We start from the raw sequence: 15512 nt of genomic DNA, 5'->3' as shown, positions 1-15512 counted from the left end.
GAACAGAACCTTTCCTTTCCACCATCCTCCGGATTCCAGAATAAGTTTGGCAGACGTTGTTGGGCATGGAGGGGCTCACGTTGCCCAAGGCTCGTCCTCCTGTCCTATCAAGACACATGCAAACTCATTGCAACTAAGAGCTTTTCCTTGATACTTTTCAACCTCCTGAGAAGCAGTGAGAAGGTTCATCTTCCTAGCAGCATTCAGAGAAAACAAAATATCAAATTTTTTATTCTTGCTAAACTTTGCCCATTCCCTTATCTTAAAACGGTTGCCTTGCTCAGGCAAATTCTTACAAATTGCCTTCCAGTAGAAAGACTTGTTTTTCTATTTGCCTCAAACTGGCATTCGTACTTAACAGGAAATACACACTGAATCCTGCCATGTTTCTGTTGGCAAATGTTGGGCTACCCTGATTGGAACCTGCCAACAAGTTTCTTAGTAAGCAAATAGAAAGTAAAACAAGCCGCTCTCAGAGGAAACAGAATACACACTTGAACTACAGCAGAGACACTCGGTGCCCCTAAGCCATCCCGTTATTCTGGGGGATACGTGCCTCGGTTCCAAGTTGAGCTGTTACTCACTTGTGATTCTACAACTGACGGTATGGCTATACAGATAGTAATGCTAATTTAAGATGGTAATTGTTATTTTATTTTATTTTTTTATGTTTTTAATGTTTATTTCCTTTTGAGAGGGAGAGAGACAGAGTGCGAGCAGGGGAGGGGAAGACAGAGAGGGAGACACAGAATCCGAAGCAGCCTCCGGGCTCTAAGCTGTCAGCGCAGGGCCAGACCCGGGGCTCGAACTTGGGAACCGCGAGATCAGGCGCCCCTAAGATACTAATTTTTAAAAAGTGAGGGGTGCCTGGGTGGCTCAGTCGGTTAGGCATCCGACTTCAGCTCAGGTCATGATCCCGTGGTTGGTGAGTTCCAGGCTCACGTCGGGCTTTGTGCTGACAGCTGATCTTCTGTCTCCCTCTCTCTCTGCCCCTCGTGCACGTGCAGGCAGGCTTTCTCTCTCTCTCTCTCTCTCTCTCTCTCTCAAAAATAAATAAACCTTGGGGCGCCTGGGTGGTGCAGTCAGTTAAGCGTCCGACTTCAGCCAGGTCACGATCTCGCGGTCTGTGAGTTTGAGCCCCGCGTCAGGCTCTGGGCTGATGGCTCAGAGCCTGGAGCCTGTTTCCGATTCTGTGTCTCCCTCTCTCTCTGCCCCTCCCCCGTTCATGCTCTGTCTCTCTGTCCCCAAAATAAATAAACGTTGAAAAAAAAAATTTTTTTTAAATAAATAAATAAATAAATAAACCTTAAAAAATAGCAAAACAAGCATTTAATTAATACATTTTCTTTACTACAGAGAAGCAGGGATTGCTGTACGGCTCAAACGTGAAACAGAACGATTAACTCGTTACAAAAGTCCTAAGTTGCAAAAACTTAGATCTTTCGTGACACCTTTAGACCTTTACCCAAAAGATTAAGCATTTTGGATGGGTCTAATATTAATTTTCGTATTCCATCCCTAATACCCTTAGTTAACGCTTTTCTTTGTCTTTTATAGCCTTTTGATTATGAAATATACACACATACAGAAGAGTGGATGAGACATAAACATATAGTCAATGAATTATCCCAAAGCGAACACCTGTGCCGCCATAAACCAGGGCAAAGAATAGAACGTCGCCAACCTTCCACAGCCTTGCCCCGTTCTCCCTCCACCTTCCCTAGCTTCACATGCTGTTGTTTTATTTTGCAGTTGAATTTTTCCATTTTAGACAATTCTTCCCTTAGCCCTCTAAGTAGTTCTCTCATGAGGTGATCCATCTGTAAAAGCTTTAAGCTTTGTCTAGACACAGAGGTCATGTCTAAATTACCTCTGGATTTCTGGCAAGCAGGAATGCACATAGGTGGCCCTGTACCTGACTGACGTGGAGCAGACCTAAGGTTTGCTCTGTTGCTAGCGCTGCTGCTGGAGAGCAAGCCATTTAACGTTCAGATCTCTCATTTCTTACCAGTGCGAGGAGGGGAGAGACCAGAGGCCTTTTGTGGCTCAGGGGTTGAAAACTGTGGGCTCCGGGACCGGACTTGTGAATTCACCGTTTATATGCTGTCACTCGGGGCAAGCTCTTCAAACCCTCTTGTGCCTTCGTTTCCTGATCTGTAAAAGGAGAACAATAATAATACCTGCCTCGTAGGGTTTTCGTGAGGGTGATAGGATTAATTTATTCAAGGCCTTTGAAACAGTGCTGGGCACGTAGTAGTTACTCAATAAATGCTCACTTGTTGAGCGTGTGTTTACAGGCGCGTCATCCGGTAGGAGGATTGTATGCTTTTGAGGCAGGCACTCTTGGGGCTTAAAAATTTCATTTTATAGCGCTGGTCCGATCACTGAACTTCCGTGTATTACCTAAGTTTGCAGATATGAATTCAAAGGGGATAATTATAAGCGCTTCAGAGGAGATGCAAGGATGAAGCGATGTTACCTGTGTGCCCAAGGGCCTCACCGAGGAGACCAGTATTTGCTCATTTGCCCATTCTTCTCTGTTTTCCTCCAATTCACGTGGCCCAGGCCACGCCAGCTGGTAACTAGGCAACGAAGAGGAACCCTTTTCTGAAAAGAAAACTCAACCGAGCCATCTGGAGAACACCACTGTCTTTTCCCGTTTAACCTTAAGACGAGCTCAGCGGAATCTTTGAGCCCAGGAATGTGGGACTCTGCTGAATCCACTCACGGGTAAAAGACCCGTGGCCGATCGTGTCCCTGCAAACCTGCATCTTCTATTCCGGGCAGGGCCGACCTCAGGGCCGCGCTCGCCAGAGGAGTGCGTCGATATCTGCTCACGGTGCATGCTCATAGGTGCATCCCCAAGAGGGGACCTGAAGGCCATTCAGGCAGCTTTAGACCACCGCTCAATCTTCTGTAGCCACAATACACTACACTTTAGTTAGTTATTATATGAAAACGGTATTCGAAAAATGTCCTTTTTTTTCTTTTTGCCAAATGGCTACACTTTACCTGAATGAATATCTGTTGTAACCCCAAATGTCAGTGAGTAGGTTAACTGACATTTAAAATTATTTCTTAGGGGCTCCTGGGTGGCTCTGTCGGTTAAGCGTCCGACTTCGGCTCGGGTCACGATCTCGCGGTCCGTGAGTTCGAGCCCCACGTCGGGCTCTGTGCTGACAGCTCACAGCCTGGAGCCTGCTTTTCGATTCTGTGTCTCCGTCTCTCTCTGACCCTCCCCCGTTCATGCTCTGTCCCTGTCTCAACAATAAATAAACATTAAAATTATTTCTTGCCCAAGTTACATCCAGCGGGTGGTGATGAGGGAGGGGTTGGTGGGAGAGCTTTCAAGACGGACGTGGGCATCAACATCCAGCGGGCAGACTGTAAGTTAGAGAGGGTGGAGGAACCCAAAGACGCGGGCCTAGAAGAGGAATAGTCACTTAAACCCACATTCCCTTGCTGAAATTCAGTCACGTGAACCATCTGACATGTAAGGGAAATGTAGTCCCTGTCTGAGCAGCTCCATCCCAGAACAGTTATTTATTCTTTTTTTTTTTCTTTTTTTTTTCAACGTTTATTTATTTTTTGGGACAGAGAGAGACAGAGCATGAACGGGGGAGGGGCAGAGAGAGAGGGAGATACAGAATCGGAAACAGGCTCCAGGCTCTGAGCCATCAGCCCAGAGCCTGACGCGGGGCTCGAACTCACGGACCGCGAGATCGTGACCTGGCTGAAGTCGGACGCTTAACCGGCTGCGCCACCCAGGCGCCCCTATTTATTCTTTTTTTAAAAGTTTTTGAAGTTTATTTATTTTGAGAGACAGGCAGAGTGAGCAGGGGAAGGAGAAAGAGAGAGAGAGAGAGGGAGGGAGGGAGGGAGGGAGGGAGGGAGAGAGAATCCCAACCAGGCACTATCAGTGCAGAGCCTGATGCAGGGGTTGAACTCACGAACCGTGAGATCATGACCTGAGCTGAAACCAAGAGTCGGATGCTTAACCGACTGAGCCCCCCAGGCACCCCCAGAAACAGTTATTTAGGGGAGGGGGGCTCTCATCTTCTGGGCAGTTAGCCACAGAGGTTAATCCCAACACCTTCACCTTTCTTCTGCAGATACTTAACATGAAAGGGAAGAATATCACATTCCATCATTTAAAATATGGTTAATAGCTCCCTATAAAAGGTTTTTCTAAGATCACCTGCCACCCATTCCTCTGGAAAGCTAAGTAAATTAAGAGTCTGAGCTTAATGTTTTGTAAAGTCTTACTCTTGGATCACTTACTGAAAACACCAGGAGTCTCCCAAAATGAGATTCTGAAAATCGTTGTAAGCATGGGTCTGTTGTATCTTTTGGTAAGTGTTATGGTGCCCTGCTTTACTTTATATAGTATTTGTTTAAAATAGACTCTTTGTACTGACCTTGGAAAGAAATCACCTTCTGGAAAAAAAATGCATCCCTCATATATTTTAAGTGTATGCTTAATTAATATTAATACATCCATATTTAAATATAAATGAGCTTCATTTAATCCAGAGTCTTCTAAAGGCTTCAATCGAGAATTTGGTTCTAGATCTTTTGTTGAATAGGAAAATAATTCAGTATCGATTTTGGAATCATCAACTTTTTCGGTACCTTTTTTTTCTTTTAATTTCTTTGATATTTATTTATTTCTGAGACAGACAGAGACAGAGAGAGACAGTGGGGGAGGCACAGAGAGGGAGACACAGAATCCGAAGCAGGCTCCAGGCTCTGAGCTGTCAGCACAGAGCCCGACGCGGAGCTCGAACTCACAAACTGTGAGATCGTGACCTGAAACGAAGTCGGTCGCTCAACCGACTGAGCCACCCAGGCGCCCCTCGGTACCTTTAAAAAAAAAAAAACAATTTTACAGATTTATTTCTTGACTAGGATAGAATGTGCTTAGGTGCTTATTAATGGTACAGCAGCTAAAAGCTGTGGGGTGCAGAGTGGCGTTCTTACATTGGTGATTATTGAGGAGGGTGGACAGGAATGCAGTCTTAATGACTTTTACCTAAAAAATAACGGAGGGCTAACCCAGCTGGTTGAGCGTATTGCAAACGAAATCATGTGTATATGAAAACACTGCGGGCGCCTGGGTGGCTCAGGACCATTCCATTCTTGCATGATCTCAAGTTCCTGAGTTCGAGCCCCACATAGGGCTGTACGCTGAGGGCACTGGATTCTGAGTCTCCTCTCTGCTCCTCCCCGGCTTGTGCTCTCTCTCTCTCTCTCTTTCAAAGGAAATGAATAAACTTAAAAAAAAATAAAATAAAATGAAACAGGGCACACTGTTGAGTACTCTAAAAGACCGCAGTGATAATAGTAAAAAATACAAAACAAAATTACAGTGTTGTTCAATGCCATTGGTCGTACAAAGCTCAGAGGAGAAATCCTTCCCTCCCTTTGGTGGGATGTGAAGAAAGCAATTAATATTAGCACGAGAGTTCTTAGCATTGCTGTGACGACAAAACCCTTAATCACAAGGATATCATTAGTGTTCTGGAGCATTTAATTTTGATGCCTGACAGCGTTTTAAAATGCACAAACCTTTGATAAAGAGCAAATCAGAGCTGCGGTGTTGAAATGAGAGAGAAAGGGGGGAACAAAAACCACCTTAAGCTCCAAGTAATTAAATTTAAATATGCCATTTGCATTAAGCAGAGATATGTATAAACTTCGGGTTTATTTTTCCTATCCGTGAAAGACCCCTTAAGTAAACATCATCCCTTTACATTCAGATCCTGGGGAGGGGGAACCCCGCTGTGGTTAAGAAGTCCTTTTCCCTCTAAGCACTGGGCATTGTTGTACCACTGACATCCTAGGCTTTTGGTTTCTTGACTTTCATAAAAGGCTGTTTTCACTCTTCCTTGCCTGCAGGCTGGAGACCTTTCACTGCATCTGTTTATTTCCTGCCTTCCTCCCTCCGCCCTCCTAATTTGGGCCAGTAGTGAAATGCAGTCGATCTGTTTCAGTGCTTTCCCCCTCCCCCCACTCCCCACTCCAAGTCCTCCGAACTGTTTTTAATTCATCGCTCCCGATACTGGACCCAAGCAAACAGTTTGATGGCCCGCGGTGATTCACAGCAACTCCTTCCTGCCTTTCTTTGCTCCTTATCTTTTTTTTTTTTTCTCCTCTCCATCCTATTTGGGTGTCAGAAGTACCAAACTGCTGCAGTAAAATGACTTGTAGGTGTTTAATGGCAAGTCATTGAGGAAGCGAATAAAAGAAAATTGTAGCACTCGCGTTGGTGGGGAGCAAGGAGAACTGCTGAGCTTTGAACCAAAGAAAGTTAAATTTACCATTTGCTTAAAAGGAGCCTCCTCTGTTTGACATCAAAGCATCTCCTGTAATTCTTCCTTGTGAAATGTACCACCGTTAGAGAGTCATGATAGAGCCCCCGAATCTGTGCTGTTTCTGTCTATCAAAAACACACAAGGAGATAAAACCCACATGTGCTTTCTGCGTGCATGGGGCCAGGTCTCCCACCAAGCGTAACCGCAGGTACATAGCAAATGGGGATTCTATTCAGAAAGCATTCTCAGTTTCCCAGGGATATGTGGAATTCTGAATACAGAATTATTTGAAGGGGGGGGGTGATCATTTATGTTGGCTTTCTAGTAGAAAGCTCAGTTCATTCAACCTTCAGGCTTTGGTGAATTTTTTTTTTTCTTTCATCCTCAATGGTTTTTGGTCCATCTTTAAAAAAATGATATTTCACTACCATTTTATTTGTTTTCCATTTTACTTGTTTTCAATGAGTGTGCAGAAAGACATCTGTTCCACATGCTTAATCTTGCTGCCCTTAACCTGACTACGTAGGGTTCTGGGCTCTATTACCCTGACACTTCCTTTTGGTGGGATTTCGGGGATCCACGTGGTACCTAATGGCTTCTTTGTTCACATTAGCGCATCTTTGGAGATCACTCTGGTCTTACAAAACAAGAGAGATGCTTAGGGCCCTTTCTGGATTCAGGATTATGACTTGGTGGGAGAGATTTCACCACCACGGTACCTTTGTGGTTAGGAGAACTATTTACATACCCTCCGGATATAGAGGTGAAATCCAGAGAGGACTGTCAACACCTCCGTCAACCAAAAGAACAAATCCCTCAAAATGTTGTCTGTAACAGGTGCAGTGGAAACTAGTTTTAATGTCAACTCACATTTGAATGACATTTTACAACCTGTGTGCTTGAAAGAAGTTCAGAAGCATCTCATATCTCTTAGAAAACAGAGACTCCGTTTATAATTAGAATTGTCCTTTGCTTTAGTCCTAATTGTCAATAGCTTAGTTAACTTAAATAGCAGAACCAGACCCACAAAAGGTCATCTGAAACAGGTGCAGATAAAAAGTTGTTTTAGGGATGACTTACTTCTGGTACTTTATATTTAGAAAACATTTCAGTGTCTACAAAGATTTTTTTAAGCTCTATTTTCACATTTAGTTCACTTTTATTCGTTTGTATCTGAGAGGAAGGTGGTTCAGAAATGGGAGAACGGAGTGAAGGAAGTTTGAGTGACTTGCCCAAGACGGCAGCTGGTAAATTTCAAACCCAGAATTTTGCCCCCAATCCTGCTAGAAGTCATTGGTCTTCCCACCAAATTACTAAGGCAAAGAATACTTGTAAGTATATGAATCAAATATATTTTCATCTGTATCTCATTTCACATGTCCTAGATGAGCCCTCCGTGCTCACAGAGTCAGAGCGCTAAGTGTTTTCTTGAAATTTCCAGTCGTACTTGGAGCAGGTACACCTCTATTCAGCCATCTTTCACCTTTCTGCCTCTTGTTTGTCCCTCCTAATCTTGACCGTGTTTCACCGACTTTACTCCAAATCCTTCCAGAGTTCTTTCTGCAATTTGCGATGCCCTCCTGCCTATTCCGGCTTCTCATCTCAGCCACTATCTTTATTTAGCCAGATAGCGCTTAACTGTCTAAACATAAATGCCTCCTTAGCTCTTTGGATTTTAAGTTCTTCGAGCAGAGGCTTAAAGGGCATTTGTCGAATGACTGAACGGTTATGTCAGCGCGATTTGTAAGCGAAAAGGAAAGGAAATAGAGAATATGGCTTGGATTAAAAACTACCGAATACCCTTGAGATTAATAGGATGTGGTCTCAGATGACAGACAGCATCTCAGGACAGGAAAGTGGACATCTGTCGGTCATTGGAGATACTGCTCCTAACACTTGAAAATTAAGGACTTAATTGAATTAAGTCACAAACCTTTCTTTCAAACTACCCCAGAGTAGTTCTTGCCTTTGTGATTTCCACATCCATCAGTCATCTTTCTCAACCATGTTACTGTTGACTAGCATGACCAGCTGTCCTAGTTGTGTGTTATTCCAAAAGTCTAGCCACGGAAGAATTCTTCCTTATGTCCGGGGGCACAAAACTTTCCTTAAAGCAAACATCTGTTTTATGAGGGAAGTCTGTGGGTAGGTAGGAATGCTTCCAACCTAAGACGTGTCTTTTTCTTCAACTGAGGATACTTTCATCAGCCTTCCGCTTCGTCCCGACTTTTCCTCTGACTCTTCAGCAGGTGCATTGCGTGTCTAAAACCACAGTGGGATAAGGAAGCGCCCACCTCACCTTGTACTTCTGTCCATCACTATGGGAGAATCTGGAAAAGAAGAGGTTACCAGGAACTGTCTCCTCTTGAGTTCTAGAAAATGGGTGTCTTCTCTGTGAGACTATCATAAAAATTTCCTTTGGCTCCTGGGTGGCTCAGTCAGCTGGGCGTCGGACTTCGGCTCAGGTCATGATCTGCGGTCCGTGAGTTCGAGCCCCGCACGGGGCTCTGTGCTGACAGCTCAGAGCCTGGAGCCTGCTTCGGATTCTGGGTCTTCCTGTCTCTCTGCCCCTCCCACTCTCTCTCTCTCTCTCTCTCTCTCTCTCTCAAAATAAATAAACTTAAAAAACAAGCTGATGGATACGATGGGTCTTAATTTGATACCACGGACTGGATTTGATTCTGATTTGTCTTCCCCTTCTTAACTTTTCCTTGTTCTCTTGGTGCTCACTAAGTATGTGCTTAGTGGATGAGTTAGTCAGTACTGAGGAAAAACTATGTGTCCACGGTGTTCAGAATGTAAGCCAGAGAACTGAGAGGCAAGCAGGACCTTTTTTCTGCTTGGTGTTTTATTTTATTTTTTTAAGTTTTTTTTTTTTTTTAATTTATTTTAAGAGAGAAAGAGAAAGAATGAGGGAGGGAGGGGGAGATAGATAGAGAGAGAGAGACAGAGAGAGACAATCCTAATCAGGCTCTGCACTGACAGCACGGAGTCTGACATGGAGCTCAAACGGACGAACCTTGAGATCGTGACCCGAGCTGACACCAACGGTGGACACTCAACTGACTTGAGTCACCCAGCCACCCCCTGCTTGGTGTTTTTATGTTGACCCAAATTTCCCCTATGGTGAGGGGCCCTCTTTGGAACTAAGGAGAGTGTTCAATCTGTTATTCTATCAGTAGATTGTCTTGCAAATTTGTTAGCAGAGGACAGAGCCCTGGGGTGTCTGGACCCGGGATCCGAAACCTTTCTAATTGACAAGGACTCGACAGGATTTACCAAAATGTGGAAACATCCCAATGGTGGCGTCAGAGATCATGTTAGTGAAAGTCCACGTGGACCGTTCTGTAATACTGAGTTGCCCTGTGTGAAAGTTTGTTTCTTCCCAGTTCTCTCTCAGAGACTCCAGTTACTCCAAGGCCAGAATCTCAACCGGGTTCGGGGATTATCCTTAATGCGTCTCTCACCTGGGGCTAATCTCTATTTTTGGTAAGGCACGGGGAGGAGGCAAGAATGTCCAGCCAACCTTGATAGCACTGTTTATTTCCATATTCATTTTTATGGCTACCCGCTATTAACTGCCAGTGACAACAAGATTTCATGTATATCAGGAATGGGGCTTTCTTTTTAAGTACAGCTCGAGTCAATAGAGGGTGTTGGCTCAAGAAAAATGTCGCTGAAAGCACAGTACCCGTCGCAGAGGGATGCGGCAGCAGCTACATGGAGGGCATGAGAAAACGAGCTTGGGGACCATTGGGGGTGGGAGAACGATCGAGAAGTGCCATTGCCAGCTGCCTCATCTGGGGAAGCGAGCTGCAGCCGGGCCCACGTGGCAGGCGATGGCTTCCAGATGTGGAGTTGGAGGCCGGATTGGAAGCCGGGTAGGAAGGGCGAGGGAAGAACCCCCTACGTGGCTTACGATGTGGCGCGGATCCAGCTTGCCTCTTTCCTCCAGAGTGGCAGTGCGGTGAAGCCCAGAGTTTTCCAGACTGGTGTTCTTTGTGCCAGCGAAGGTAAGACGCTCTCCTCCGGGGAAGGAAGGGCTGCCCTGTTAGACTGCTGTGCAGTTGGTATATTTCCTCAATCTCACTTGGCGACGGAATGCCTTTGTCCCTGTGGCCTGGTACACAGGCTTTCCTGAACACGTCCGTTCAGAAAGACTTCAGACATGACAGCCACACGGCATAATACCTCTCGGGAATTAGAAGGCCGCTGCATTTCTCTTTCTGTCTCGTTTGCTCCCGTTTTTACGACAGCCGAGCCAGAGCGCGCACTGTTGGTTTATTTGCACATTTGGGCGCACGGATTCTCCGCCTCGAGCCGCATTAGGGATATTCTATTAGTGCGCGTGATTGTGTTGTGAACTCCCTGCCTGCGATGTTGTGAGCACTTCGGTTGCGTTCATCTTCCCCTTCAGTGGGCACGGAAACCCTGCCGCCCCACCTTCTAAAATGGAAATCAGGTTCATGGCCCACGTGCCGCAGTTTAGCGGTAACCCAACCAGAGAGAAACCCAGCTCAGTTCGTCAGTGCGCCCCAAGGGCAGCCGGGCAATTCTTTCCCGAGGAATCTGCCACTTATCAGGATCTAACCCAGGCCGTTTCTGAGAGAAAGTCCATTTTATAACTTTATGATCCCCCACCCCACCCCACCCCCACCCCCACCGCTTTCTTTCTAAAGTCCTTGCTTTTCTGTTTCACTTTCCAACCCCGAACATCGGAGTTTAAAGAGCCCCTTTTTATGGAGTGTATGCTAAAGTGCTCTGTTAGGCAATGTATTTATTACCTGGAGTGAAATAGCTTTTCACAGCCGGGCAGCTTTCTTAGCCTTCTTGCGATCTCCGTATTTCAGAAAGTCACTGCTGGCATTTTGCTGGACAATGGTTCCGTGTCAACCGGGAAGGAGAGAGAGAGAGAGAGAGAGAGAGAGAGGGAAAACGTGCGTGTGCGTCTGTGTGTGTTGGGGGAGGGAAGCCTAATGCCGCTAATGAGCACATTTCCGGTTTTCATTTTCTTCAGATGTTCAGTGGCTTCCATATGGCTGCGGCACACAGCTCTCTGTGCATCCAGTTGGGTATTGTTACTAACCTTGGGGTTGCCTTTGATGGAGGACATGTGTATCCACTGTATCTTTCACTTGTGTTTATGCCTGAGATTCAGTCTGGAATAGCTTCGGGGGAGAAGGAGAGGGAGAGAGAAATAGGGCAGGGTGGGTGCGTGGGGACGCGCACGCGCCCTCTTGAAGCACCCCTAGGGGAGATGCCAGGCTGCCCAATCCAGGCCTCCGGGAGGTGCTCCCTGCTGGATTCACTTGAGCTGGAAGGTTCCCCTGTGGGATGATGGCATCTCTGGTTGCTTTCCTTTCCATCAAGATACCTGTCAGATATGGTCAAGCGTGTTTGAAGTTAGCCCCAGCTCATTTTTAGTGACAACTAATTTTCACTTGTTCTCTTGTTTCCTCTGAGTTAGGGTTTGGCTGTCGTGTGTGTGCTGGGAAAGAGCAGGACACTATGATGTTGCTCCCCAGGGGCCATTGTTTGATGTCTGTTTTCGCGTTTTCCCCCGATTTGGTAACAAACAAGAATACGCATTCAATTTAGGAAGATCCCCCTAATCTCTGGTTGTACAGACCAGCTTTGTTAGGTAAGATTACAGATTTCATGAATGCCCCTCTTCTCCCTGTAATGGCACATTTGTGTCATTGTCAGTCACAGCAGAGCTCGACAACAGCGGGCTGGAGATGTGACCGTCACAAGGAAGAAGAGGGCAGCCTGGTTTTCAAGATCTGAAAATAACCCCCCCCCCCCGACAACACACCCGGTAGAGGACCGTTTTTGTGTCTGTTTTCGGGGAATGAAGAAAGTTTGCTCCTCAAGAGGCAAAAGCAAGATCTCAGCTTCTGTAAAAATAGCTGCAGAACGTCACACATGTGCAGAGAGAACATCGTCGCTTTATTTGGGTTCATCGTAATTTACATCATCGTGCCACACGGCAGACGTAGCTACAATGGAACAGTACTTTTATCTATGTTGGAAAGGATGTAGATTCTTTGCATGTCCTACAGTACTCGGGGAAGAGTTGCAAATTCCCCTGCTGGTATAAAATCAAAGATCTGTAAGATGACTCTGGAGGTGGGATGAGGTGCGGTTTTACTCAGCTCAAGAGGAGCTCTTCCAGTGCCTTTCCTGGCTTGCCAAAATAAAGAAGCAGGCGGCGTTCTGTGTACCTCCAGCCTTTTGTGAGACATGGCTGCAAGCTCTTTGGAGGTGACGCCACAGGCCTGTGGACCGGCCAGGCTCGCTCTTCAGAGGTTCTCTTTCTAAGACAAACCGTATGCCACAGTATTGAAGAGAATCATACGACTGGTACGCCTCTGTCCTGGGAAGGAGTGAATTGGGGACCGGGGGGGCGGGGGGGACGACAAGACAATCCTTGACACTCTTCTTAAGTAGAATGAAATTATTGACTGAGACCGCCATTTTCTTCCCCGTTAAAGCAAGATGTCTTTTGTTTTCGTTTGTTTGTTTGTTTGTCTGTTTTCCCAATAGCACCATCGTCCATTGCTTTGGTCCAGGCTAAAGAAGTCACAAGGTACAGTGTTGCTCTGGCTTGGCTGGAACCAGATAGACCCAACGGGGTGATCTTGGAGTATGAAGTCAAGTATTACGAGAAGGTATTACTTGGATGAGCAAGCTTCCTTCCTTCCTTCTTTCTGTTCCTTCCCTCCCTCCCTCCCTCCCTCCCTCCCTTTCTCCCTTCCCTCCTTTCTTCCTTTGTCTCTCTAGTTCTTAGCCAGTTGTAAATCCAGAGTACCGGTGAATTTCAAAACCAAATGCATTTTGTTCCCCAATCGAATCCAATTATGAATTTTATGTATTAAATCAGTTATCTTGAAAAATAGGAAAAATACATTGTGTTCTAATATAACCATTTTTTTTTTCTTTCGAGTAATGGGAATCAAGATAGCGAAGAAGTTCTTATATATAAGCCTTCTATCGGTGAGAGTGACTCATAAAAGTCGAAATAATGATCTGTTTAAGTAGATCACTGCTATTCAGAATCAAGGTGTGGGTTTTGATGACTTTTAATAGAAAATCGGGGAAGGAAAATTACATTTTTGCAGCCTCTTAAAGTTATAGAAAGACATTATTTTTACAAATAACTTGTCTCTCATAAAGGACAGGATTCTGAAGAGAGCTATTTGCATTCAAGATTGTCTAGAAAATGAACAATTGACTTCTCTTTCTTTTTAAAGATAATCACTTATTGGCTTCCTTGTTAAAAGCAGAAAAGGGACAGGATTTATTTTTCACTGAAACCAGATTACAGCATTTTTGACATTCTCTAGACAGAAAATAGAAACAGACAAGAGAACTTCTTACAGCTATTTCTCTTAAATTGTCAACTGTGGAGTGAGAAAAGCCACCAACCACCGTCTGATGTTCTTTTCAAAAAAGATTATAAGTAAAGGTCCGGACATGGTCAGCATCAATGGTGATCATACCTGAACTCCACGTGTCTTTCCACATCCAACGTGTAACAGTGGTAGTTCCCACGCCAAAGAGAATATAAGGTTTAGAGAGTTTAGCAATCTCTACTTACTTTCAACTTCTGAGTGCCCTGGCCTGGTTCCTTTAAAATTGGGCCTAGCATAGGTGAGGGATTTATTTACCACCTTCCCCAATTTTATCGTCCCCACGATGCAGGATCAGAATGAGCGAAGCTACCGGATCGTCCGGACGGCTGCCAGAAACACGGATATCAAAGGCCTGAATCCTCTGACTTCCTACGTGTTCCATGTGCGAGCCAGGACAGCAGCCGGCTATGGAGACTTCAGTGAGCCCCTAGAGGTCACGACCAACACAGGTATCAGCTGCTGAGGCCCTTTTTTACAGCCTAGGTGAAATCACATTACAGTGAAATCCAAGGAGCTGTACCTCATTTTTGGTCAGGCAAACATTCTGTTGCAGCGAACACCGCGTGGAAATAAGATGTCTGTAACTTGGAAAATCCCATGCTATTTAGAAAAGAGCATTTTTCGTATTATCTAACCTGTCTTTTTGTATGCTTGAAAATGTTTTCTTCTTCTTCTTTATTTGTTTATTTTTTTATTTTGAGTCTTCTATAAACGATGAAAGACGGGGCTGCTAAGTGGACCGATTGAGCCTTGCATAGCTCTCTTACATTAAGATAGGAAGTTTTCTCCCTGGGAAGAGTAAAGAAGGGGCCCCTTCCCCCCCGCCCTTTTATTTCTTTCTAGGAATCTGTTTTAACCAAGTCAGATCGGTTTTTTTTTTTTTTTTAAAGCCTCTTTGGACCAATATATCAAATCTTTCAACATTGTGAGCTAGACCAACTAATTGATTAAATGGAAAATATTAACAAAGGACATGCCCGATGAATAAGCAGTTTCCATAAGATGGCTCCCCCTATGTAATTAACCAACCAAAGTTGAGCTTACTTGAGAAGGAGATGTAGAGAAGAATTTTCAACGTCAGTTCTAGAAAGTAATTTTATTCACAAGTTGTGAAATAAAATATGATTGTAAAAACAGAAGAGGAAGTACTCTAGAATTGAATCTGAAGGGGTTTGACATTTTGGGGGGATATTCCTGGAAGGCTTCAAAGAGGACGTGGCTTTTGAGCTGGGCAATAGTAAGCAGGGTTTTGATAGATTTGGGGTGAGGGGTGGGTAAGTATTCAAACCTGCTTGTCGTTTTTGAAATTTCCAAGTGTGCTTCTCACTAAGGAACGCACCAGATCATTAAATAAGCGTTAGGGCTGAAACTAGAAACGGAAAGAAGAAAAAACAATGGGCGGTAATGTTTACCAGGGGATTTAAGAAGAATCTTCTGGTTGAAGTTCTTCATGCAGTTATACAGAGAACGTCTTCATCCCATTAAAGCTCTCTTAGAAATCCCATTGTGTAAGCACTTACCGAAGGGCAAGAGAGGCTCTGAGCGGTCCACATGGCTTCAGCACTTTGGAACTTGTGCCCCAGGCAGACAGACGTTTTAGCTCCTGGGACCTTCCCAGAAGTGATTGTTGTGTCACTGTCTTTGCCAGTGCCCTCCCGGATCATCGGAGATGGGGCTAACTCCACAGTCCTCCTGGTCTCCGTCTCAGGCAGTGTGGTGCTGGTGGTCATTCTCATTGCGGCTTTTGTCATCAGCAGGAGGTAAGCACTTAAGCCACTCACTG

General features: G+C 45.1%; 1 protein-coding gene and 1 long non-coding RNA gene across 4 annotated transcripts in view; one reads left to right on the top strand and one right to left on the bottom strand.

Moving 5' to 3' along the window:
* The window catches only part of EPHA4 (EPH receptor A4), a 151550-nt gene that overhangs the window by 102736 nt on the left and 33302 nt on the right, over positions 1-15512 (top strand). For all 3 annotated transcript variants that reach the window (XM_043577961.1, XM_043577959.1, XM_043577962.1), the window contains exons 6-8: positions 12861-12985; positions 14019-14178; positions 15378-15489. In XM_043577961.1, the coding sequence (XP_043433896.1) occupies positions 12861-12985; positions 14019-14178; positions 15378-15489 (397 nt within the window). The remainder of the gene's footprint in view (positions 1-12860; positions 12986-14018; positions 14179-15377; positions 15490-15512) is intronic.
* On the bottom strand, positions 14811-15353 carry LOC122481826. The gene is made up of 2 exons (XR_006296940.1): positions 15250-15353; positions 14811-15098 (listed from the first exon to the last, which is right to left on the bottom strand). It is a non-coding gene; the product is annotated as an uncharacterized LOC122481826 (long non-coding RNA).

This window comes from Prionailurus bengalensis, chromosome C1, assembly GCF_016509475.1.
Source record: "Prionailurus bengalensis isolate Pbe53 chromosome C1, Fcat_Pben_1.1_paternal_pri, whole genome shotgun sequence".
Taxonomy (NCBI): domain Eukaryota; kingdom Metazoa; phylum Chordata; class Mammalia; order Carnivora; family Felidae; genus Prionailurus; species Prionailurus bengalensis.
This window is presented reverse-complemented; position numbering and strand designations above follow the sequence as displayed.